The 25397-nt window shown below is 29.0% G+C and overlaps 2 protein-coding genes and 1 long non-coding RNA gene across 4 annotated transcripts; 2 read left to right on the top strand and 1 right to left on the bottom strand.

Moving 5' to 3' along the window:
* Positions 1 to 1849: 1849 nt before the first annotated feature.
* On the top strand, positions 1850 to 4953 carry LOC101212420 (zinc finger protein GAI-ASSOCIATED FACTOR 1). Of its 2 annotated transcripts, none has more exons than XM_004148719.3 (4): positions 1850 to 1979; positions 2318 to 2463; positions 3006 to 3402; positions 3984 to 4953. In XM_004148719.3, exons 2-4 carry the CDS (start codon positions 2343 to 2345, stop codon positions 4735 to 4737), a joined length of 1272 nt encoding a protein of 423 aa, XP_004148767.1. In that variant the 5' UTR covers positions 1850 to 1979; positions 2318 to 2342; the 3' UTR covers positions 4738 to 4953. The 2 variants fall into 2 exon arrangements, with proteins under 2 accessions (XP_004148767.1, XP_031744370.1); XM_031888510.1 differs by lacking the exon at positions 1850 to 1979 and adding an exon at positions 2179 to 2200.
* An 11648-nt stretch (positions 4954 to 16601) lies between these two features.
* On the top strand, positions 16602 to 17438 carry LOC116401811. The gene is made up of 2 exons (XR_004214204.1): positions 16602 to 16903; positions 17125 to 17438. It is a non-coding gene; the product is annotated as an uncharacterized LOC116401811 (long non-coding RNA).
* Positions 17393 to 19358, bottom strand: LOC101212900 (fasciclin-like arabinogalactan protein 12). The gene is made up of 2 exons (XM_004148720.3): positions 18935 to 19358; positions 17393 to 17967 (listed from the first exon to the last, which is right to left on the bottom strand). The coding sequence occupies exons 1-2, from the start codon at positions 19200 to 19202 to the stop codon at positions 17504 to 17506; spliced, it is 732 nt and encodes a 243-aa protein (XP_004148768.1). The 5' UTR covers positions 19203 to 19358; the 3' UTR covers positions 17393 to 17503.
* Between the last annotated feature and the right edge of the window lie 6039 nt (positions 19359 to 25397).

The raw sequence follows: 25397 nt of genomic DNA, 5'->3' as shown, positions 1-25397 counted from the left end.
CAACATTTAATATTTTAGATTGGATAATCAACCTTTTTAAAATATTTTCTCGTAATTCTCCAATACTTTTCTAATTATTTTTTTTTTTGCCTCTGTATTGCTCTTTTTTCAAGTTTTCTTGCTCTTGCTTCTTATTCTTGCTTGTTTTATTTAATTTTTTTTCTAGATTTGACGTATTTAAAGGGAGAAGAAGATTTGACGTGTCTAAAGGGAGGAGAAGAAGAGAAGAGTAATACAATTTTTTTTTTCTTATTTTAGAGAAAAAAGAGAGATTAAAAATATAGTATGTGATTGAAGAATTTGAAATAATGCAAGAGAACAATAAATAGAAAAAGTAGGAAATAATAATAATAAAAATATTTATCGAAGCTAGCAATACAAAACCTTACTTTAAAAAAAATATATGATATGAGTCAGGAATACACCAACATCTCAACTATGGTACATAAGTTTCTAAAATAATCAAAGAAGAATATTAAAAGATTTTGAAAAAATAGTTTTTCCTATTTACTATAATGAATAATTGCAAAGTTTTTCAAATATTTCATCCTCTTTGACATCTAATTTTCACAACTTATATATATATATATATTACTGATGTGATATATATATTTTCACCTCTTATCTGCCAACAAATTTTATTTTCACCTTCTTTTTCCCCTCTGAGTTTCCTGCTATATAAATACAAAATAATTATTAAAATGTACAGAAGAAAAGTCATCCAGTCCACTTATTAGTCAGATTAAGAAAAAGAAAAAACTTTTCTGCATCCTCTTTTCATAAATTCTTATAATAAATATGGTTTTTGTTTCCTCCAAAAACATTGAAGATATAGTGATCATTGTTTATATATATATATGGTTTCACACTTGAACGTCTGTTTACACCAACTTCATACATTACGAAGGTTGTATATCAATTTAAATTTTAAATTTTTGTAAATATATCAATTTACCATTCAACTATACAACCTCGTTCTTGTTTGAACAAATTTTATATGAATTTAATTAAAATCTTTAAATTTTTGTAAACAAATTAGTTACACTATCCAATAATGTTTTCTTGGAAAATTCACCAAATTTCAGTAGTCCATTTTATCAATCCAATATTAAAAAATATCTATTTACAATTGAATAAATTCGATAATTTCTAAATGTAGTTTTAATACAAAGAGTCAACTTAAATTCAACCATAAAAGTTTAGAAATTTAATTACAAACAATTATCATTTCACACAAATTCTTTCAGCTCAAGTTTGGAGAAGAATATTAATTAATACACTCCCAAAGTTCTTGTTGAAAAAAAAAACCACATATAATACTCCACATTAATCAAAAGAAGAAATTACACAAAAATTAGAAAAAACAACCATATTAAAAACACAAGAACAAGAGTGAAGAAGAACTACAATCACACAATCATACATCACTAAATCTTGATTACAAAGAAAACACGTTCTTTCAAAAACCTTAAGTCAAAATATATGATATAAAATATTGATTACAAAGAAAACACGTTCTTTCAAAAACTTTAAGTCAAAAGATATAGGTTGAATGTAGATAACTACTCATCTAATATTTTCGTTAAAATCAAATGCACAAATTTAAACTAAAATTTTATAAAAAATAAAAAGTAATATATTCCACGTGGAATATATATATATATATATATATATATATATATATATATATATATATATATATATATATATATATTTAAAGGTGGTTCAGTTGAGTCCAAAGCTGACCGACTTTGAAAGCAGCCGTGTTAGATAAGGAGACAACAAATATAGAGAGAGTGAAGATAAAAAGAGATAAATAGAAAAATAAGCAAAATATTCTCTTCAAAACATTATTTCATTTCTCTTTCTCTCTCTCTAAATTTTCTCTCCTCTCCTCTTTTTTTTTTCTTTCTCTCCTCTCTCTCTCTCCTTAGCCAAGATTGTGAAACAAACTTAGGCACTTTTTTAATTCATTAAAGGTAGGTGGAAATTCTTATGATTTTCTTGAGGAATCTTAATTATGATTGATTTTTCATATGTTTGTTTCATATATATATATAGATATATTTGGAAAAGAAAACATATGTGTTTTTATTATTATTTCCCTCTTTAATTCTCTCTTTATTATGATCTATCTATTTCTTTGTGTGTGTGTGTGTGTGTGTGTGTGCATGTGGTTTTTAATTTAATTCTTCCTAAGGTTGTTTTCTTTTACTTTATTGTTATCTATAGCTGTTTAATGCCCTTAGAAATTGAATTGAAATTTTAAGGTTTTATTAAATTTAATTTATTATTATTTTGTTGTTTTTATTTTCAGTTGGGACAAAGTGAAGAGATATTATATGATGTCTGAATTTGTTTCCACAATGAGCAATTTGATTGGTGAAGAACAACATCAATATCATAATTCCAACCCAGTTCTTGTTCCTCTTAAGAAGAAGAGAAATTTGCCAGGAACACCAGGCAATTAAATCCAACACCAATCGCTCTCTCTCTCTCTCTTTCTCTCTCTCTCTCTCTCTCTTATTGTTTTTGTTTTGTTTTGTTTTATGTTTGGTCTTTTCTCTCTTTCATAATTAGGATTTTGCTTTTGGTTTTGGTTTTAATATCATTTTGATGTTAGGATATTGGTAAATGGGGTTTTCTTTTTTCATGGTTGAATTTGAGTTTCGAGGGTTCGGGAGAGGAACCGTATTAATTTCCTTGATTATCCGTCATTAATTAATAACGAATTACGTCGTGAAAGTTGTCTAGATGTTTTGTATAAGTGAAATCCTTCGTCCTTTTAAGAGTCTTGTGCTAAGAAAAAAAAACTTCTTGATTTTAAAATCGACATCTTAAAAATCATTGTTTGGTTATATAGTTTAATTTTGATAAAATTGTGTTAAGGTAAAGCTCATTCAACAATAATAACTCCCTTTAGTAGACGTAATTAAGATATGTTTAGATTGACGAAATGGTAAGTTTAGAAGTATGATTGACGAAGCCAAAAAAATATTAAACAGATCCAGATGCGGAAGTAATAGCGATGTCTCCGAAGTCTCTAATGGCGAAGAATAGATTCGTTTGCGAGATATGCAGCAAGGGATTTCAGAGAGACCAGAACTTGCAGCTTCATCGACGAGGGCACAACTTGCCGTGGAAGCTTCGACAAAGGACGAACAAGGAAGTGAGGAAGAAGGTGTACGTGTGCCCAGAGAAGAGCTGCGTGCACCACGACCCGGCGAGGGCGCTCGGTGACCTCACTGGGATCAAGAAGCACTATAGTAGGAAGCATGGTGAGAAGAAATGGAAGTGTGAGAAGTGCTCTAAGAAGTATGCAGTTCAATCAGATTGGAAGGCTCATTCTAAGATATGTGGGACAAAGGAATACAAATGTGACTGTGGGACATTATTTTCCAGGTTCATATCTCTTTTATTGTTCTTATGAATAATCATTTTCACTTTAGTTTCTATATTGGATAAAAATATATATTGTGACAATAAATTGCATTCAATATATTCGTGAAAGTTAAATTTGACCCGAGAGTTTGAGCTTAATAAATATTGAGTTAAAAGTTGTGTGTTGAAAAGAAAGTATGTTTACATGGCATCTTTATGTTTACCAAAAATTCCAAAGACAACTCTGGACGGTTTCTCTTGACCTAAAAATTCATTTGTCGTCCACTGTTTTTCTTTTTAATCTAAGTAGTGTGTGTTGTAGTGTCAATTTCACATATAACGACTTGCATTCGTCATATTTTTTTTTCTACCACATATCTACAGAAATTAATGTGTTAGCTAAAACTAGGTAGGGACCAAATTCAACCTAAAAATAACCTAGAAAGCAACTTAAATGACAAATTTAACCCGCCCCAAACAATAGTTCTCTATTCTCTAGTTGAAGTACAAATTAAATGCATGAAATCATAATGCTTATTCAATAAATTTGATTTACTATGAATTAACTGATCTTTGTGTTTTTACTTGTATTTTGTACACAGAAAAGATAGCTTCATTACTCACAGAGCATTTTGTGATGCACTAGCTGAAGAAAACTCAAGAATAAATCATCATCCAACCTTCATCAACAACAACTTTTCCCCTACTTCTTCTTCACTACTTCTCCAACAACCAAACTTCCCACCCTCCTCGGCCACTGCCACTGCTACTGCCACTACCACTACCGTCATCGACCAAAGCCCCCTCGCCCACCATTTCCCTAACATTATATTCGACCATGACGATGACCACAAGCCTCGTCCTCTTTCAATATCATCCCCGCCGCAGCTCCCGCTCTGGCTTGACCCTCCACCAAATCCTAACTCCTTTTTCTCTGCTGCCCCCGCCATCCACACCTTCTCTGAAAACCCTACATTCTTCCCAGAAAATCAATACCCTTTTTTGTCGGAGGCGTTAACGACGGCCTCTTCGTACACCGTCGCACCCCACATGTCTGCCACCGCACTTCTCCAAAAGGCCGCTCAAATGGGGCCGACCGTAACCCCCACCATATCGCCAATTCTCTTCAATGCCCCCACTGCGACCACCGGCAGGGGATATGGAATGATCAACTCCACCGCTGCCGTTGTGGGATTATCAGATGGCCGTTCGACGATGAAGCCATTGATGGGCGGAGCAAAGGAAGAAATTGGAGGGCATAATTTGACCAGAGATTTTCTCGGCGTCGGAAATCAGGTGGTGCATCTCACCCCGGTGGGTTCCAATCAATACGGTGATCAGAGCCGCCGCAATTAGAGAGAAGATTTTTAGTTTCAGCTCAACCACACACTGGTAGGAAAAAAAACATTGTATTATGGATAATATAGAAATAAATTAAATGAATGAAATTTTAGACTTCCTCTTTTTTGTTTTCTTCTTCTTCTTCTTCTTAATTACGAATTAAATGTAACGACACAGAATAGAACAAGAAAATTATCCAAACCAATTAGGATTGACAAAAAATTTCTTCCACAAGTGCTTACTATACTGTTATAACTTTTCTGTGGGTTAAGTGTAATGTATTTTTCTTTCGAAGAAATGTTATAAAAATCTTTAGTGTTACGTTTAAGTTCACGTTTTGTAGAATATATATTTATGTTCTTAGGACTATGTTTTCTTTTACGAAAATGTATGAATGAAAATACTGATCCAATGTTGATGTTATATGGATTTATGAAGAAATTATAAAAAACACAAAAGGTTTAAAGAATATTAAAATTAGTAAATAAATATTCTACTCATCTTAATAAGTGTGTTATATTGTGTACACAGTGATATTTTGTTTTTTCATTGATTTTTTTTATAATATAATAAAAAGGTAGATAAGTTAACAACATAAAATGATAAAAACAGTTTATGACCTCTTTTTTGTATATTGCAAATATGATAAACATAACAAATAATTATTGATTTTAGACGGTCATCAAATTATCAAATTATCAAGTTATCTGCTTTTAAATTTATGCGCTTTTGCAAAATTTAGAAAATATTGTAAAATAGTTCTTGTTATTATAAATTCTTTTTGTTAAATTCTATACCTATTTTTGCAAAGTAATTAGTTTAATGCGAACATTTTTTATCTCTTATACTTCAAAAAAATATAATATTGTAAGAAATCATTTTTATCTATTTTAAATATTATATTTAAATCCACACCATGTAATTTAGTAATTTTTTTTTATATCACTTATTAATCTAGAAAAACACACTTTAAAGCAATTATTTTAAAAACACAACCATCTCAAATTAGGCTATATGTTGAAGTTTAAAAATAAACAAAAGGTATAATTTTAATGTTCCATTTATTATTTTTATTTATTTATGCTATGTATGTGTTTATTATTATAGAAGTAAATAGTTAAAAGGTTTGGACATATTCTATTCCACGATTGTTTATTTTGTAAATTTTTTTAGTTCATTTTATGTTAGGAAGGTTTTTCAAATATATACTTTTGTTTTTTAATGATTTTAAGATAACCGTCATATTAGTTGAAGCAATTTTAGTAATGGAGCTTTTGATCTGCTTGCAAATTTAAAGATTAGTATAACAAATAATATATGAAGTAGAAATGGAAGTTTTGGAGGTTGTTGAAAATGTAAATATCAATTTAATTATAAGAATGTGATCAATAGATTGGTTTAAGCAATTTTAGTTTAACCAACAATTAGTGAGTTGTAAAGAAAGGCATGAAATGAATGATCATCCCAAGCAGATACTCTTTAGCCCATCCTTTGTTACAACAACGACAATAATAATAATTTGTTGTTGATTGGTTTAAGTATAATAACAATCTTACATTAGTTAGAAAAGCCCATATCTCTATTGTTCTTTGAAATAAAAATAGAATCAATAGTATTGTTGTTGTCGTCGTCCTATTGAAATCTCTTAAATTACATCTTACCTCACTCAACTATCTAATTACTGTAATTGTGAAATAAGAAACTTATTTTATCAACTATTTTAATTTCTTTTGTGCGTATTATTAAAATGACCAACTGCATACATAGGTGAGCGACACTCTTAAAATCATATTATATTTGTTTTATTGTTGTAAAGAAAACATAAATTTTTGGATTGATAGACATTAAGTTTAAGTAGGAGTGAGTATGATAGACCCAAAAATCAAAACCGACCGAATTAAAAGTGGTTGATCGAAGATAATGAGAGATTCAGTTAGTGTTAGTATGGAAAAAATCGACTGATTGGAATCGATTTGAACATTTACTAAAACGAGTAAAAGTGAGTTGGATGAGGATTGGATGGAAAAGTGGAGTTGTAGAGATGGAATAGTGGGGTAATATAATTTTAAAAAAAAGATTTATTTAATAGGATAAAAAGAAATAAATTAAAAAAAGAGAGAGGGAGAGAGGGAGAGAGGAAATTAGAAAGAATGAATGGTCAAAAGAAGGGGCCAATGCATGTTGGAAGAGAGTGAAGGGAATGGAGACATGGGTATCAGAAAGGGAAAGGGAATCTGGGCCCTCTAAGCCCAATGCATGTGAAACATTTTCATTTTATTCTATTTTTATTTAATATGTTTTCTTTTTAATTTAATAATAAAATCAAATGGTAAGTATTTTGTACAATTCTATCATATTATAATCCCCACACTCTTCTCCTTTCACTTCAATCATTTATGGCTCTTGGTCCTACCTTTATCTCTCTCTCTCTCTCTCTCTCTCTCTCTCTCTCTCTCCAAAATTGAAGAAGAAGAAGAAAAAAAGTCTTCTTATGTCTACATTCAATTTTCATTATGTTACATATTTTCAAACAAAAGTTTTACATATATATATATATATTTCATATTGACATGACAAGAGTGAATCAATACTCTTAATTATATCATTAAAAATGATATTTCAATACAATATAATTAACTAATGTGAATCAAATAGTAATGGTAAGAATTTTGAGCTTTTTTAGAAGTGATGAAGGGTTTATTTGTGTAGTTAAATATGAGCTATTCTTGGGTGATGAAGATGAACAAATCCACTCTCTTTCTCTCAAATCAAATCTATCATGGTAAGGGTGTTAATAAAGGGTTGATAAAGATGTTTGGATACACCTATATTGACCAATTATATATATATATATATTTAAAAATCTCTTCTTAAATATATATAAGTTATTTTGGAATCTAAAAAAATGATTCAAAATATTTATAAAAAATAGAAATTTATTATAGGAAACTATGTCTATCCGTATCATAGTAGACAATTTATTTAAATTTTTAATATAAATAGATGGTAATATTTTTATATTTATAAATATTATTTAAATATATATTATTTTAAGAAATTAAATTTTAGTAGGTGACAATTTGTGATTGTGGCGACCATAATCCATTCAAGTAATTTTTTTAAAAAAATTTGGTAAAAAGTATTTATATTTATAATTTTTAGGAACATTTCATTTATAAAATTAAGCACTGAAGATATTTTTTTGGAATTGATCACTTAGAAGACATTGATATATGATTGTACCTTATTTTTTTACTTTCACATATGACTCTCAAATCTTTATATATATAAAAGAAAAATCTAAGTTTGAAAACAACTTTAGTTCCTTACATTATTTTGTTTGACATATTCAAATATATAGATGTGGTAAGCATGGATTTTGTTTTTCTAGTTTGGTGAGCATGGGGTTTGAACATGATGAGGACAAGGTGGGATCAACTTAAAAAGATATGTAGATCTTGACTTATTGAATGTAGACTCCATTAAAGGAAGAGTGGGCTCAAAAGTTTAGACATTGTATAGAGATCTCACCTTGCTTCCTTTTTCAAACATGTGACACCTCCTCATTATTCAAATTCTTCATTTAATTATATATGCTCCCTATCTAGTAACTATTAAACGCTTTCTTACCATAACATTTCCCTTCATGGAAAAAAAAACCCGTTGGTACCTCTCTTTTTTCTATAATATTACTGTTCATGTTTTCATATTATTAAATAGTTTAAGATAATTTTAAACTATAAAGTATAAAATTATATTGAAAAAGATGATATCGTTTTCGGTATATAAGGTTGAACGTTCAATTCCCTATGATTTCACTAGTTGTATCAATTAAAGAATGGACCACTATTTTCTAATAAATTAAGTTGTGATTAATATGATGATAATAAGGTTTTTTCATGTGTTAGCCATGTAATAATATAAGTTTTTATAGTTGTTGTCCACTGTATGTTTAAAATGTTGATGTTATAGCAGAAATATTAATGACTCAATTTTATTGAAATGTCGACAATGATGATATAAGTCTTCACATTATTGATATTTTATATTGGTTTCTTCACGATATTGTTGAAATGCATTCAAGGTCCCATATTAACTATATACAGAAAGAATCATGGATTTAAAATGGTTTATAGTAAGCGCCTGGCGACTAGTAGCCAATGACCAACATACATGATTGAGATCGAAGATTGGTGACTAGTGACGCCACTTCGACGATTAGAGAGTGATTGAGACCTGATGTTAGAGAATTGGTTGGGGATCGAGAATTTAAACTAAGAACCTTAGATTGTTAATAAATGATTAGTGACTAGCATAACTAACTTTTGGTAACTGAGGACTAGTGACTATCGACCATTTCATCGAATGTTAGATTAAATGTTCAATTTGATAGGTGATTGCATGAGATCTATAACATTGGATTGTTATTAATTAATCTTCCATGCAAATAGTTAGAAGAATAGTAAAAGTTGTTGATGACAATAATCAACATCCATAATTCTTAATCTAGTTTCAATAAGTTAGTTATCATTTAAGATTGTTGAAGAAAATATTGTTTTTTTTTTGTTTTTTTTTTATAGAAAATAATATGAATCTTAGTTTTAAGACTTATTGTCTATCCAAAATTCTATGATTAATCTAAATATTACTTAATAAAGTTTGTTATGAAACGGGATAGCCTATAACCTTCTTAATTTACTTGGAAACACACATTTGATTTTTATTCATTACCTAAAAAGTGATTCAATCCTTAAAATAGAGATAAATGCTTGAAGACGATACTCAATCTTTTATGCTGTTTTAATTACTATAACTTGGCCACATGTGTTAGCATGCATCATAACAATTACCATTCATTTGCTTTCATAAGTTTAGATTAGTATAGTTTTTCTATGATAGTTTGGTCCCTTATATAAAATCAGAGCGATATTTGAATAACTAAAGGAGACTTTAAAACTGATTCATTGAGAATGATACTCAGACTAATTAATTCACTTACGTGTATCCGTGAGAAAGGCTTGAGGGGTGATGGTAATTAGTTGATTTTGGGGATGCAAGAAGAGGACCAAACCTCTATGACAAGTCCACTTTCGAGCTACTTTAATTGGTTTCCTTCTTTCATTGCCTTCTTCTGCACTAATCTTCTTTCCTTTTAATTTCTTCTTCTTTGCACTAATTTTGTTGATTTTGAGCTACTTTGTTTTTTCTTTGATTCAAACCCTTCTATGATAAGTCCACTTCCGAGTTGAAATTGTTCTGCTACATTGGAAAGTAACCGACGTCAAATATTTGCACCAAAGTTGAGCCAAATTTACTTCTAGAACATTAGATCATTTCATGACACAATAATGCTTTCAACTTAAGAAATGATGATAACTAAAACATAATTTAAAAATTAAAAAAAAATAAAACAAAGTCAATTAATCCAAAGGCTAGAAATAAAACTTAAATCTAACAGCACACCTAAAACCTTTTAGGAAGTTCATCAAATTTATGTATAAGTTAACCTTAATAAAAATGTCGTAATAATTATTTTTTGAAGTATATCGATGGTTACAAGTTATTGAAAAACTAAAATGAGTATGACATCAGTGATATAAATTAAAACTTACAAATTCAACACATTGATGTGTCAGTGATTTGATTTTTCTTACTTATCCACGTATTATTATTGTAAAAAATATATGATATATGTGTGATTTTATTAAATCTCACTCAAACTTTAATGTATAAAACCCAAAATGAAACTAACTTGTACAAAAATAATAAAAGAGCTCTCCGTTAGAAATGTTGCAATTTCTTGAATGCTTCACTTTGGTTGAGCAAATATTAGTCTGTTTTGTGTATGCGTTGGAATATTACACACCATTCTCTCAGATTTTATTGAGTTTAGTTTGGTATTTTCTTTCCCCAGTGAAATCCAACCAAACCAAGATTAACCTTTTTATTCACCATTAAAACACAATTACCATACCAATATAAATACTTCAAAACTTGGAGTTTGAGACATAAAACCAGGTAAAATCACATCAGAGGATCTAACTTTCAACTTCATAGAAGATATAAAGTTGTCATGATTAATGCCTTTTTGACGATTTTCTTCTCTGTATATTGTATTAGATAGTTAGTTAGATAACTTTGCAAAAAGGGAATTGAAAAGGGAATAATGAGCTGGAAATATTGTATACTGTATTCTGCCCCAAATTTGATGTAGCATTGTCTGTTTTTTCCTTACAAACAAGAAGCTGCAAAAACCATTGGCCATGACTACTAGAAAATTATATTTAAATATATGCTTTCGTTCACAAGTCTAAATTATATATTCAACACATTTTTTAGTGCATTAAAAGATCAATTGCAATACAACTCCAAATAGATACAAGTTGGCCACTAGGTTACAACTTACAAGGCAAATATTTAAATAGTACTGCCTAACCAAGTTTTACAGAGTTTGAAATTTTTAATAATTTGAACCACTAAAATACCTATGTATATATTTATTGACATCTTACGTGAAATTTAAAAATTAAATTTGTAAATGGTCCAAATATATTTTTTTTTACTACTAGATAGTAAAAATAGTGATCTTAATTTCTTTTTAAAAAAAATATGTATCATGGGTCAAGAAATACATGCACCACTATACCACCCTCATCATCTTCCACATTCCATGTTATGGAGATAAAACTCCATTTTATTTAATCTTTCATAACAAAACTTACGAGGGTCGGATGAGTTCATAATTATATATATTTTAAAGTTCACATAGGTATGTTATATGATTTTTCTTCTTTTTCTTAAATAATATTTTTGATTAAAAAAATAGACATCATTTTATATTAACTTTAAACTCATAGGTAACTTAAGAAATTTCCAAATAGTTCTAACCATATGTAAAATCCTCACATTGAAAATGAAAATAGCAGGTCAAGTAATAATAGATTGATAAAAAAGCAAAGAAGAAGACAATTATTTTGAAAGAGAGAAGATAATTTGTTCATGGTTTTAAAAGCAAGTAGGGAAGAAAATACAAGTCCCAAAGAGACAATGATGTCATCATATTCATGGTTGGCGAATAAAAGAAGACAGTGTTCCAATATTGCACCAAATATATCCATGCACAAAGAACAACCACACATATGTATGAATATTGAGAAATTATTTTTGCGAAAACCACCTCAACAAAAATATGTCACCCTCAACAATGGGTTAGGATAAAAGTTTGGCCTTTTTAGAACATTTCTCTTGCAGCCATAGCCAACTCCCTTAAAGAACAATTATGATTGGTGGAAATAGATTTTAGCAGGAGATTGATAAGAGAATATAATTAAGAATAAATGTTACAAATTTTATATGGAAGGAAAAATGATAGTGTTTGAATAGTTGGAAAATACAGTCCACTCACAAATTCTCTCTCTCTCTTTTTACGAAAGATAGATACGATAATTTTGAAATTGTTAACGTCACTTTAAAAATATTTTATGGATCTTCAAAATCTTTCTTTTTGTTTTTTGCGCCGAGAGTGGACCCTTTTATATTTTGTTGGTATTTTTGTCGATTTAAATAATTTTTTTTTAATATTTGGTGATCGTTGGCTATTTTGTGAAGACAAAAACTTTTGAAGATTGACTAATTTATTAGGGAGTTTGTTGGATAAATTATTATTTATTTTAAAAGATAAAAGGAGTGACCAATTTATTAGGAATCTTAATAGATATCTTTTAATCCATAAGATTAGGAAGATCTATATATATTGTTGTTCCTCGCTAGGTTGGTATGTGACGACATTGGACCTTAATTCAAAAGGCAGTATTTGTCTTCGAAGGTATTGCAGTTACCTTCTGAGTTATGACGTGATATTGAAGATCGTTTAATGATCTGTTTTAAGTATTTATTGACAAGAAATATGAATGAAGACTGAAATAGTTGAGTAACGATCAATCAATCCAGGGGGAGCCTGAATTGGTCTTCAAGAAGATTCATGATATTACCTTCAGGGGGAGCCTGAGTTTATTTTAAATTGTGGTGATAGCTTATCAAGGTAGCTTTAGAATTAAGTTACTAACTTTTGAATCTCAAAAATATTTCTTATCTGAGCTAAAGAGCTCTCCAGATGTAGGTCGAATTTGCCAGACAAAATTAACAAAGTCTTCTGTGCTATTTGTTACTTTTGTGTTTCAGCTATTTTTGTATTTACTTACTTTAAATAGAAGAGCGATTTCTTTACCTTTCTTGTCTTCAAATGCAACATCAAGTTTTTTCCATGCTTTTTTTTTTTACTGAAGAACAAGTATTTATTAACTTAAATACTTTTTGATCAACTCCATTAGAAATAGCATTAAGAGCACGAGAGTTTCTGAGAGAAGCTTGATCTTCACCACCCGTTCAACCAAATTTTGGTTTTAGTGTAGATTTACCTTTTATAGTAATAGTAGGTGGTGCCTAACTAGAGATGACAACTTTCTAGGTTTTAGTGTCAATTGATTTGGTAAAAGCTATAATACGAGCCTTCCAATAAGCATAATTTGTGTCATCTAAAACTGGAGGACAAGTTGTTGACCCACCTTCCTTGATTGAGGCCATTGAAGACTCAATGAACCAACGTCAACCCGCTCTGATACCAATTGAAAAAACAGGTGTGATGATCAACCATTCATGAAGAAGACCCCCGTAGGAAGGATATTCTTATATCTATTGTCAAATAAGACAAGTCTTTTAAGTATAGAAAATTTGAAGGTAATGGTCACTTTCAAGCCGAATGTTCAAATTTTCTAAGAAGACAAAAGAAAAGTTTTTGTTCTACCGACCTATCTGATAATGAGTCTGACCTAAGTGGTAAAGAAGAGGAATATACAAATGTTTTTATCAGTATTATATCTAAAGATGAATTTGTATTTGGTTTTGAAGACTTAAATTGTCAAACAGAGGATACTCTGTCTTTTGATGATCAATTGCAACGTCAATGGAAAGAGGATTCGTCAGCTCAGGCTATCCAAAAAGAAAAAGTATAGGAGTTGATGGATGAAAATCAACAACTATGATGATTGTAATATCCTCTTTAAACCTGAAACTGAAAGAGGTACGAACTGAGCATGAACAGTTGTCTAAATCTGTAAAAATGCTAAACTCCAGCATAAATGATCTAAACCAGATTTTAAATAATGGAAAATCTTCTTCGAATAAGCATGGTCTCGACTATAGTTCATTAGGACAAGTGTGCAATCAGAAAAATTCAATTGTTTTTGTTCCAACAAAAGCCAAAAGAAGTGTAGAAGAAAATATAGTTGAAGTAGTTGAAAATAGTCTGAATTTTAAATCAAAGATTTGGATTTGTTATTATTGTGGAAGAAGGGGTCATATTAAACCATTTTTCCGTAAACGAGAAAGAGATATGATTTATCCCAGAAGATCATGTACAAATCAAGGGCCAATCATATTCATCATAAAACTAAGTCAACTATTCACAAGTCAAGAAGTGCTAAGAGGGTGTGGAGAGTTAAGCAATCCTATGTCAACTGTAATGTTGTCATCACTTCAATTCAAACATCCACTAAAGATTGGTATTTTTATAGCAGTTGTTCAAGTCATATGACTGGCAATAGCTCATATTTTTTGAATTGAAAGAATGTTCATCATGCCATGTAACGTTTGATGATGAAGTAAAAGGCAGAATTTTGGCCAAAGGAAATATTGTTAAATACAAATATTCCACGACTTGACAATGTGAGATATGTTGAAGGGCTTACAACAAATTTAATTAACATTGGTCACCTTCGTCATCAATATAGGTAATATTGAGATAATGAAAGGGGTTCGACAATTTGATCATTGTTATCACTGGATTTCTAACAAGAATTATCTCTGTAATTTATCCAAGGAAGAATATACTCAACTATAGCATAGGAAACTTGGGCACTCAAGTCTAAGTACAATCAGCAAGGTTCTTAAACATAATGTCATTCTAGGGATACCTGATCTTGATATACATACTCAGTTATTTTGTGGGAAATGTCAGCATGACAAACAAATTAGAACTTCTCATAGAAGCATCAGTGAATGTTATACGACTAGAGTTCTTGAATTACTTTAGATTGATTTAATGGGTTCAATGCAAACTGAGAGTCTTGGCAGAGTTGATGGTAATTCTCATTTTACTTGGGTACGATTCTTAATAGGTAAAGCAGACACAATTAAAGTTTGTTTCTTTAGCTATTTTCTCAGTTAATTACTTTCGATATAGCTAAAAAATATTATCGACTCTCACGTTTATTTAAAGGATACTATTGAATAAGGGAAGTTTTTATAAATTTGGGCCTGAGTCTACATTGTGAACAGGGAAAAAATATAGTTAGAATTTGTAGTGATCGTGGAAGAAAATTGACCGAAGGGTGTCTGAGTACCTCCATCAATGTGTTGTCTGATCAATGTGTACCTCCATCAGAGTGAAATCTTTTTTTGTTCAAAGGGGGAGATTTTCGTGTTGGTAGATTGGTGGAAGGTGTTCCGATGGGTCCTAATTATCATTTCTATGGTGTTGTGGTTCTAATTGAACATAAAAAAAATTATTCTCCTTTTGACAAAAAGGGAGAGTTTGTTGGTGTTTTTGTCAAAAAGATTTAAATAAGAATTCTTTTTAATATTTGTTGATAGTTGGCTATTTTACGCGAAGATACCAGATTTTGAAGATTGACCTATTTATTAGGTAGTTTGTTGGATAGGTTATTATTTATTTTAAAATATAAAATATTGACCTATTTATTAAGATTTTTAGTAGATATTTTTTAATCAATAAGATCAGAAAATCTATAACGAAATCTATATATATTGTTGCTGCTTGCTAGCTACGTTGGTATCTAACAACATTGGACCTTAATTCAAAAAGCAGTATTTGTGGAAGGAGTTTTTCGAAGGTATTGCAGTTACCTCTTGTGTTATGATGGGATAGATCTGTTTAAGTATCGATTGATAGAAATACGGACGAACACTAAAATAGTTAAGTTGCGGTCAATCAATTCAGGGGAGCCTAAATTGGTCTTCAATGAGATTCGCGATTACCTTCAGGCCGAAAAACCTGAGTTTATTTTAAATTGTGGTGATGACTTATCAAAGTAACTTTAAAATTACGTTACTAGCTTTTGAATCTCAATAATATTTCTTATCTGAGCTAAAGAGCTTTCCAGATGTAAGTCGAATTTCTGAATTTGGTTAACAAAGTCTTATGTGTTATTTATTACTTTTGTGTGCTTGAGTTATTTCTATAGTTAATTGCTTTAAATATAGCCGGAGAATATTAACGATCATTTCACATGTTTTTCATATTTTATATAAAGTCATAATTGTTATTTACAATCATAAATTAGGAGTGGATAAGGAGGATGAATGGGTGTCAAATACTTTCTAATCACCAAATAAATTATAAACTTGAAACCTAACTAAAATTGTAGTATTAGTAGGGTTAATAATTAAGTCGACCCACATAAAGCAATTATGTTTAGTTTTAATCAAGATTCAAGTTTCTTAAAATAACCACTCAAAAATTAAAAGTGAATAACCACAAAAGTAAAAGTGAATAACCACAAAAGTAAAGGCAAGAGTTGAAATTGAATGTATGATGAGAAAAGTTCTGGCCAAACTATCGACATTTTTCGATTGTTTTCGTTTTCTTTTTAATTCAACACAATTTATAGGTTTGACGTTGTTTATTTGAGGTCCACGAATATATAATAGAAGATAGGTGTATGTTTTTTTTTTAATGTAATTGTTTTGTTATATATATTTGGAATATTGTTTTATAAATCCCAAGTTTTTAATTTTATAATTTGTTGTAAATTTAGTTTGTTTCATGACGATAACAAAAAGAAAACAAAAAATAATGATAACAATGACTACAAAATAGTTCTACCCGTTAGTACATTTTGTTTTCCAACTTTTTTCTACGGATACTCTTCAAATGGATTCCACTTGCTCTGCCAAAGCAAGGAAGAATTCCAAGAACCAATCGCCTGAAGTCAAGCTGCAGTTAGACCTCACTGAGTGTTAGAGGAGGAAAGATTTACTTTCGGCCATAACTCTCTACGAAACTGCAGTTTCAGAGAAGTTGAAATTCAATAGGCAACACTTTAATACTCTCCTCTACCTATGTTCTACCGCTATTTCTATCCCCTCATTGAAAGAATCCGCCGTAAGTCACTGTTGTATATAACAATCCCCTCATTGTATATAATCTCTTGCAATCCATTGGTGTTATTTCCTAATGAAGCTACAGTCACTGTTGGTGCAACGCTCACCGCAGTAAAAAGAGACGGCTATTGAGAATTTGTCGTTATATGCAATGCAAGAATCTGATACCATTAATGTGGTTCTTTTTCTTTTTTCTTTTTTTTGTTTTATTTGTTCTTTCAGGTGTGCAGTCTGTGAAAGCTGAGGTTGTGCTTTCTCTGTGTTTGAAAATTCCGGTGAGTTTAATTAGCCTTTGTGTTTGCTCTGTGTATTTATAGAGAGAGAGAGAGGATTGATGAAATTGATCCAATTGGAAATTTGCTAACAAAATCTTTTTAATATAAAAATATTATACATTTTCTTTTCTCACGATAAAATATTCTTAATTAAATTTAACACGAACGTTGGATGGAAAAAAAAAAGAGAGAAACAAAAATCAAGAACAATACCCTAAAACAAAGCAACACAATCCAACTTCAATTTATAATACACAAAAATAAAACCAATAGCAAAAAGTACAATAGATTGAAACCTCTCCGAGAAAACACCCAAGCAAATTAGGTCAAGAATTTATCCAAACCAACATTATTCCGACGACAACAGCAGCTCCGGTCGAGATGACCGAGACCCCAGCAAGAGGCACGGCGGAGGAGTTGTCATCGTCGGAATCCTTAGGGCTTTCAGAATTGCCCTTGGCCTTCTTCTTGGACTTCTCGGGTGCGGGAGCCGGGGGCGGGGGACGAGGCTGGAAGACACCAATCGGTTTGAGAACGGAGTCGATTTGGTAGATGGCGAGCTGGTTGTCGGTATAGACAGTGCCGGAGATGGAGGTGTTGACGAGGCCGGAGGAGACGTTGACGGAGTTGCCGGAGGTGGTGACGTTGAGAGGGAACTCGTAGGCGTCTCCGGCCTGAGTTCTCACCGGATTGCTGATTGTTTGGAAGTTTGATAAAGACAAGAAAGTAGGGATCATGTGGAATTGGAGAAGCTCTACTTTTTCTTGGTCATTGAGGGAATTGAGTGTGCCTGTTTTGTAATAATGGAAATCATTCAAATTTATACCCATTTTTATCCTTTAAATATTAGTATGATTTACTCTTTTTTTTTTACATGTACATTTATCTACATCCTTAAGAATATCTATAAATTGTAAACATCAACTGATTATGCAATCAAAACTAATGTTAAATAATTCTGATCAAATTTTTTATGACATGAACTAGTAATCATTCCAAATTATAAAATTTGGAGATTAAATGATTAAATGATTAAATTGTTATAAATTCAATAATACAAAAACTATATATTTTTAGATGAAATCAGCAAAAACTTAAAAATTAAATTATTGCTTTCGTCCAAACTGAAAATTCAAAAAAGTGTTTTTAACCACAAACTATTAAGTTTATAAAATTTTAGAAGACCAAAGAATTTTATCCAATTGTTGAGACTTTGGGTATTTTGGTCGATTTTTCTTACTCTTTTAATAAATGACATAGATTTACACATTCATTATTTGTTTACCCTAGTGAATGGAGATCATAGTACTTTTGTTGAATCTTTTACAGAAATATTTTTTTTTTCAAAAGTACTATTTATAAAAAGGGTTTTAGAAAGGGAAAAAAACACTTTTTTTTTTTGCTAAAGTGTCTTTTCAACTAAAAGAAATTAAACACTTTTCAGGAATAAAATTGAAAATTAATTAAATACATGATGAGCTACACCACCTTCTTAATTAATCCACCCAATAGTACAACCACACTTTTGTCATATGATAAACAATTTTTTTCTTTTTCAATTTTAGATTCAACTCCTGAAACACCTAAATATATTGCTATATAAAATAATTCATTAGCCATCATTTTGTATTAAAAGTACTTTTAAATAAACACAAGAACTCCTTAAATACTGTATACAAAATACAAAATATTATATATATATATATAGGTAAAAAGTATATTAGAAAATATTGGAGAAGAAAAAAAATGATATATACCAGATTGAAGGTTGGAGAAAGCATTATCAGTTGGGGCAAAAAGGGTGAGTTCAGAATTGGAGTCATTGAGCTGAGTGTTGATTTGGTTGGCGACTTGTGTGTTCTTCAAAAGCCTTATTAGAACATTAAATTGGCCACCCTTTTCCAATATTTTTGTGATATTCATCGGCGGCGGTGGCCCCGGAGCCTCCGCCGGTGACTGCCCATAGCTGCAATCGAGAAAGAAGAAGATAAGCAATATTACGAGAGAGAAGAGGCTATTCGCCATCTTTTTCTCTCTCGATCTAGCTCGAAAAAAAGAAATAATATTACTATTAGTATTAATAATAACAATAATGGACACTCCAAAGACTAAAGAAGACCAAAGGAACAAAAATTTGAAGATTATTTTGGTGTTGTGGTAGTGAAGAGAAAGGAGCCAAAGGGGGCTTTTTATGCAAAGATGAGAACGAGAAAAGGCTGGAAAAGTTTGGTGTTTGGATCTGGCTGTGGAGTTATTATGTTTTATCAAAATATTTTTCTATAAAATTATCTTATTAATTTTTTTCGATAATTTTCAAAGGATAGGATGTTTCATTTAGTTTCTAAACTTTCAAAATTGTTCGAAACATATTTGGTTTAGTATCTAATTAAACTTCCAAGGAATACGAGGCTCTTCAACTTCTCTTTTTTCTTTGGTTAACTATACATAATTAGAATTCTAATGTACTTTGTTTTGGATTTAAAAATGTGTCTTATCCAACTATTATAAACTTGGTTGAGATTTGAGGGTAAGAAATGTCCTAGAGTTAAACCTTTTTAGTTATTTGAAAGAAAGATAATAAAAAAATTTCTAGTATCAGTAACAACGTTTACAACATTAAGAGTCAGTCGACAATGTTAAAGGATAACATATGATATAGAAATATTAAATAAAAATTATCAATTAAATATTTTATACGAGAATGCGTAGAATTTGTCTCTAAGCATTTCGTTACACTCTCGTAATAAAGGTTCTCTTCAAAAAAAAAAAAAAGATAAAAAGTTGAATTAGAAACAAACTATAAAACCAATTTTTAATTTAAGGCAAAAAAAGAAAAATCATTTTTATTTTGCATTTGAAATCATTTTATTTGGATCTTTTTAATTAATTTTATACCTTATGAAAACTTGTCTGTAAAATAAAAAGATTTGTTTACACATCGTTTTCAAACTATTTAATGAAAATAATGTTTAATTAATTAGCATAAACTCATTTTCAGTGAGTTGATAATCACCTTTCTAAAATAAATGAAAGTTTAGATTACTATTTCGGTCTCCCTATTGTATTTTAAAAGAGTTGTTTTTAAATGAAAAATTGTCACATATACCTTTTAATAGTTTTTGTCTTAGTAAAATTATTATCTTTTTTAAAATTTGTTTAAACATCTTTTCTCCATCCATTTCGAACTAGATCCACCACTAAATTTTTCTAATATATTAAAAAATTTGAATTTATCGATTGTTTTGAATTATTTGGTGCATGGATCCATCAAGATTAAATCTTTTCAAATCACTTATTTTTTATCTCTATAATTTCTCAAATCTTTTTATTCTAATCTATTATGAACATCTTTTCAAATCACTTATTTTTTATCTCTATAATTTCTCAAATATTTTTATTCTAATCTATGTGTTTCATATTTACAACAACTTTATATAAAATTTGGCAAGATTATAATAGAAAATTTTACTGGAAGAGTTAAGTAAAAGACTTAGTTTGGTTGATCTCGATCAAGAAAGTCTAAAATTATCAAATTTTTAGGCTTTCACCATACAACTTTGAACCAAGATACGTAATTGTTTTGAAAAGATAAAGACATTAGTTGAGATAATAATTTTTTTAATTATTTGGTGAAGATTTGAATAATTAAAAAAAAGTTAGTATAAGTTTTTTAATATGGTAGAAAAATTTGGATGGTTCAAACGATTTCTAGAAATGGTGCTAGTTTTACAAAACAAAACCTGTTAAAAGCTATTATTGACAATTTCCCTTTTAAATGCTATTAAATCTCGATATTTTTAATAAATCTAAAATTTTTAGTTCCTAAAATGATTGATTTGATCAAAATTAGTTAATTAATAATAATAATTTTTATTAAAAAATATTATGTGAATTATTGCTTTTGAAAACATCAACAACAATGAAAAGCTAATCGAAATATTTACAAACGTAGCAAAATGTACCACATTTATCAGTGATTGTTTATCATTAATAAATTGTGACATTTTTTTATATTTGTAAATATTTAAAACAATTTTACCATTTAGAATAATTACTTAACAATAAATAAGTAGTGTAAACCAAAATTTAAGGGAGTTTTTAGGTACAAGGGTAAATGTAATCATGGATAGCGATTTTTTGAATAATAACCAAAGTGTATAACAAAATTTTAAAGCAAAGTGTTCGTGATAGACTTCTTTATTCTTGATATACAAACTTATATATACTAATAATACGTAAGATTTATCACTGATAATTTAAACTTCTTTATTCTTGATATACAGACTTTCGAAAGTGAATTCACTTTTTCATTTATATTATCACGGGAGTTTATCAGTGATAGATAAGTCTACTACTCATAAATTTTCATTTATAAGTAATTTTTTTATAATATTGTTATAGATAATAATATTTTAAATCCAATTGCTATATTTACGTTGTTGGAAAGTATAAAGAATAAAATTCAACATTTAGAAGTAGAACTAAAATTAGACAAACTTATTACATCTCGGTATAGAACAAATTAAAATAGTATTTAATTAACAGTAAGGATTAGATCCTTTATTTTGAATCAATTATTGAACAGCTATATATATTATTAAGATCTTAAGATCATATTGTTCTACCTTTCTTGAAAACAATAGAGAAAATGATTAGAGAGAGAAGTAAAATAAGAGATTAGATGTTAGAGCAGATAGATTGCTTGTGAAAGCAGATATTTGAAAGATCACAATCATTGCTTTACTTTCACTTATATATATATATATACACATATATATATAATATCAATATATACAATTTTCTTTTGAAGAAGAATTTTGTGTAGTTTGCCACAAACTTAAGCAACAAGTTATCAGAAAAATTCAGAGGTAATTTGATTTAAATGTTTTCATGAATTGTAATGATTGTGAATTGGGACCAACCCTCTTTGGAATGTTGGCTCATAATGCCTTTTCATTTAGATCTTGAGGTGACTATGTAACCAAGCTTAAAATAGAGTAGAGATCTTCATTTTTGTAATTGAAACCTCTACTTAGAGGTTGAAAATTTTAGATACATATGTACAGTCTATGTAAATCATGGTGGTAGATAATTAAGTCTTGCAGAATGATCATCATCGAGTTGTGGAGAGCTTAATCTTCTAATATAATTGGTGTTAGAAAATTTACAATTGCAAATTTTTATTACGATGGAGATTACAAATTGGTTGTCTTCAAACTTGTGTTACGAATCTCTTTTACGTAGTCCAAACACAAATAATCTTTTTATAATTAAAACGAAGAAAACATGCATTATTCACATAATACTCTCTCACAATACTATTGTTTAATGCTACATAGCGCAACATGAGAAAATACAACTGCACTTACACGATATAGTTACGTTAAATATAATAATTCGCATGTCGTTTCGTCACACATTTTGTTGGGAAGAAAGCTTCCACAAACACACCAAACATGCACGCACACACACACACATATCACATGCCCGTGTTTGATGACATCTTTCCTATTAGGGCTTGTAGTGTATTACGCTATGAGTTGTGTAATGTTAGTTTCCTATGCAAATTTTGGCCACATTCAGTGCTTTAATTTCAAGTCTTCTTGCTTTGTAGATTATTTTTTGGTCGATCATTTTTACCAAATATCTAATATTTAGGTTTTATGGACTTTGAATACCTTATTGAATAAGCATGAAATTTCATATCAAAATCAATTGATAATAATTGTTAATTTTATCTATATGATAAAGATTATTATTGTAACGTCTTTCAATAGTGCTAATGACTAAGGTAGTAGAGAGAGAGGAAAGTTTTCTCATCACCAACTAAATTAGAAATCCATAGATTAGGAGAAGAAAACAAGAGATAGATTAGTTGAGGAGGAACTTCAGAAAACTACTTTTTCTTTTTATCTTTATTTTTTCCCTTGTGTATTATTGTTGTTCAAGAGTTTACATGTTCCCATTTTATATATTTTTATGATTTGCAACCAATTTGTATATATTCTAGAGATCGATTCCACCTTTTAATTGTAGATTATCAAAAATTACATATTAATTTTAAAATATAATTTAATTGGTTGAGGCATATAATTTTAGTCAAAATATATTAATTGGGTTGGATCCAACCCTTTCATCCTATGTAGACTAAAACATCTAAACAACTATGGTATCCAAAATATAATCTACCTAAATACTTTGGAGTATTATACAAAATATATTAGTGGGACCTTCATCAAAATTTCTTTGCTATTATTATTATTATTTTTTCTTTTTTGAGTTTTTAAATATTTTCTTTTTTTAAAATTTTAGACAGTGATAATGATTCTTTTATATGAAAAGGAGAGGATAACACAAAATTCATTGTCACACCCTCATGATTGGATTAACCCTTCCTCGAAAAGCTCAACTCAACCTACATCTAAGTCTAAGTTTAGGATTAGGCATAAACATAAGGTGGTTTGTAAAAATATTTATACATAACCAATAGATTCATAAAATTAAATAGGATAAAATCATTTGCCATATTTTATGTTCAATCTTATATTAAATAGTTATGATAACATAAAATAAATTTATTTAAATCATATTTAATTAAAAGTTAGAAAATTAACTATTTACATAATATAGCAAAATTTTCAAATAGACTTAAGAGAGTTTTACAAATTTTGGCTATATTTTGTAAGTAGTTTCAATATTTTTCAATTTAAAAAAATACCTCTTAAAAATATTCATTTAATGATCTTTTAAGCAAGGATTAAAATATCTATATATTTAAGGATATTCTTAAATTTAATGGGTTCAACATCGATATTAAATATATTCATGGATTATCCAACCTCTTTTATAGATGCTCGTAAAAGATAGTGAGTCATCTATATTTTAGTCTAATATGAATATAAATACTAATAATTATATTCATAAATTAGTTTTGAAATAAAAACAACTCAATCACTATTCTAAATAAAATTTATAAATTTGTAACTTAGAAAATATTTGTTGATATCGATATTTATCGATATATCCGTAAAATTTAAATTTGATATCGACGTCAACATCGATACTTTGATTCTTAATTTTAAGTGATTAAGTAATTGAATTTAATCGTGACTATATTACTTTTTCTCTCCAATTTCATTAAATAATTGTTTAGTTTTGGTTTCTATATACAAAATTAGTTAATCAAACACATTCATTCAACTTTTAGAGATCAATTATCTGGCACGTTCAAACACATACTTTAATTATGCCAGTTAATATTTATACCCACGAAGTAATGTCTGCTATCCAAATGACCCAGATAATTGCAATCGATAACTCTTTTAGGACAAATTATTAAGTGTATATAACAATATTATTAAATAATACACATAGAGTAAAAACTATTTGTAATAGACTTCTATAAGTGATATAGTTCATTATTGATATATTTCAAAAGATGTATCTAAATTTTTATACATCTGCAAATTACTTTGCTTTGTGTAAATTTTTAAACATCTACAAATTACTTTGCTTTGCGTTATACCTGCTAATACTTTGAACATAATTGTCATATTTATAAATATTTTTCAACCAAAGGTGGATTTAATATAGGCTTATAAGTCCTCCTCAATTTTATGCTATTTATATAATATATAAAAGTTGAGTCAAAACTAAAATTAGTATCTAGTTAAGTAGTAAAAGTGGTTTTGCCATTTTTCAAAATAAATCATAAAAACGTTGTTATATCTCTTAAATGTTTAAGTTAGACCATCGATTAGTTCATTGGGTCAACCCAACAGACTTATCAAAATATAGTCCATAAAATAACTTGGCTCATGGCCCAACCAATTTTCAAAAAAACCCAACCCAATGAATAAATGGGTTTGGACTTCTTGACTTTGAGTCAAGCCTGGATCTATTTTGAAATGGACGTGGGAGCATAGACACCTTCAATCATGAATTAGATTCAAAATAATTAAGTATATAGCATGTAGCAAAATATGTTAAAATATATAAGTGATAGACCATGTTGTAAATATTGGTCTATCATTAGTAGATTATAATGATTTATGAATGATAGAAATTCATCCCTAATAAATTTTAGTATGTTTTAAAAAATTGTTTGCTTTATACTTAATATACTTAATTATTATTTCTAAAACTACCCTTGATTATAATTACCCTTTGGAAAATGCTAACATGGCTGAATTTGTTATAAAGGGTAGATTTTTTTAGTAC

Source organism: Cucumis sativus, chromosome 1 (genome assembly GCF_000004075.3).
Source record: "Cucumis sativus cultivar 9930 chromosome 1, Cucumber_9930_V3, whole genome shotgun sequence".
NCBI classification, from domain to species: Eukaryota; Viridiplantae; Streptophyta; class Magnoliopsida; order Cucurbitales; family Cucurbitaceae; genus Cucumis; species Cucumis sativus.
The sequence above is the reverse complement of the archived record's forward strand: the minus strand, read 5'-3'. Positions and strand labels throughout refer to the sequence as shown.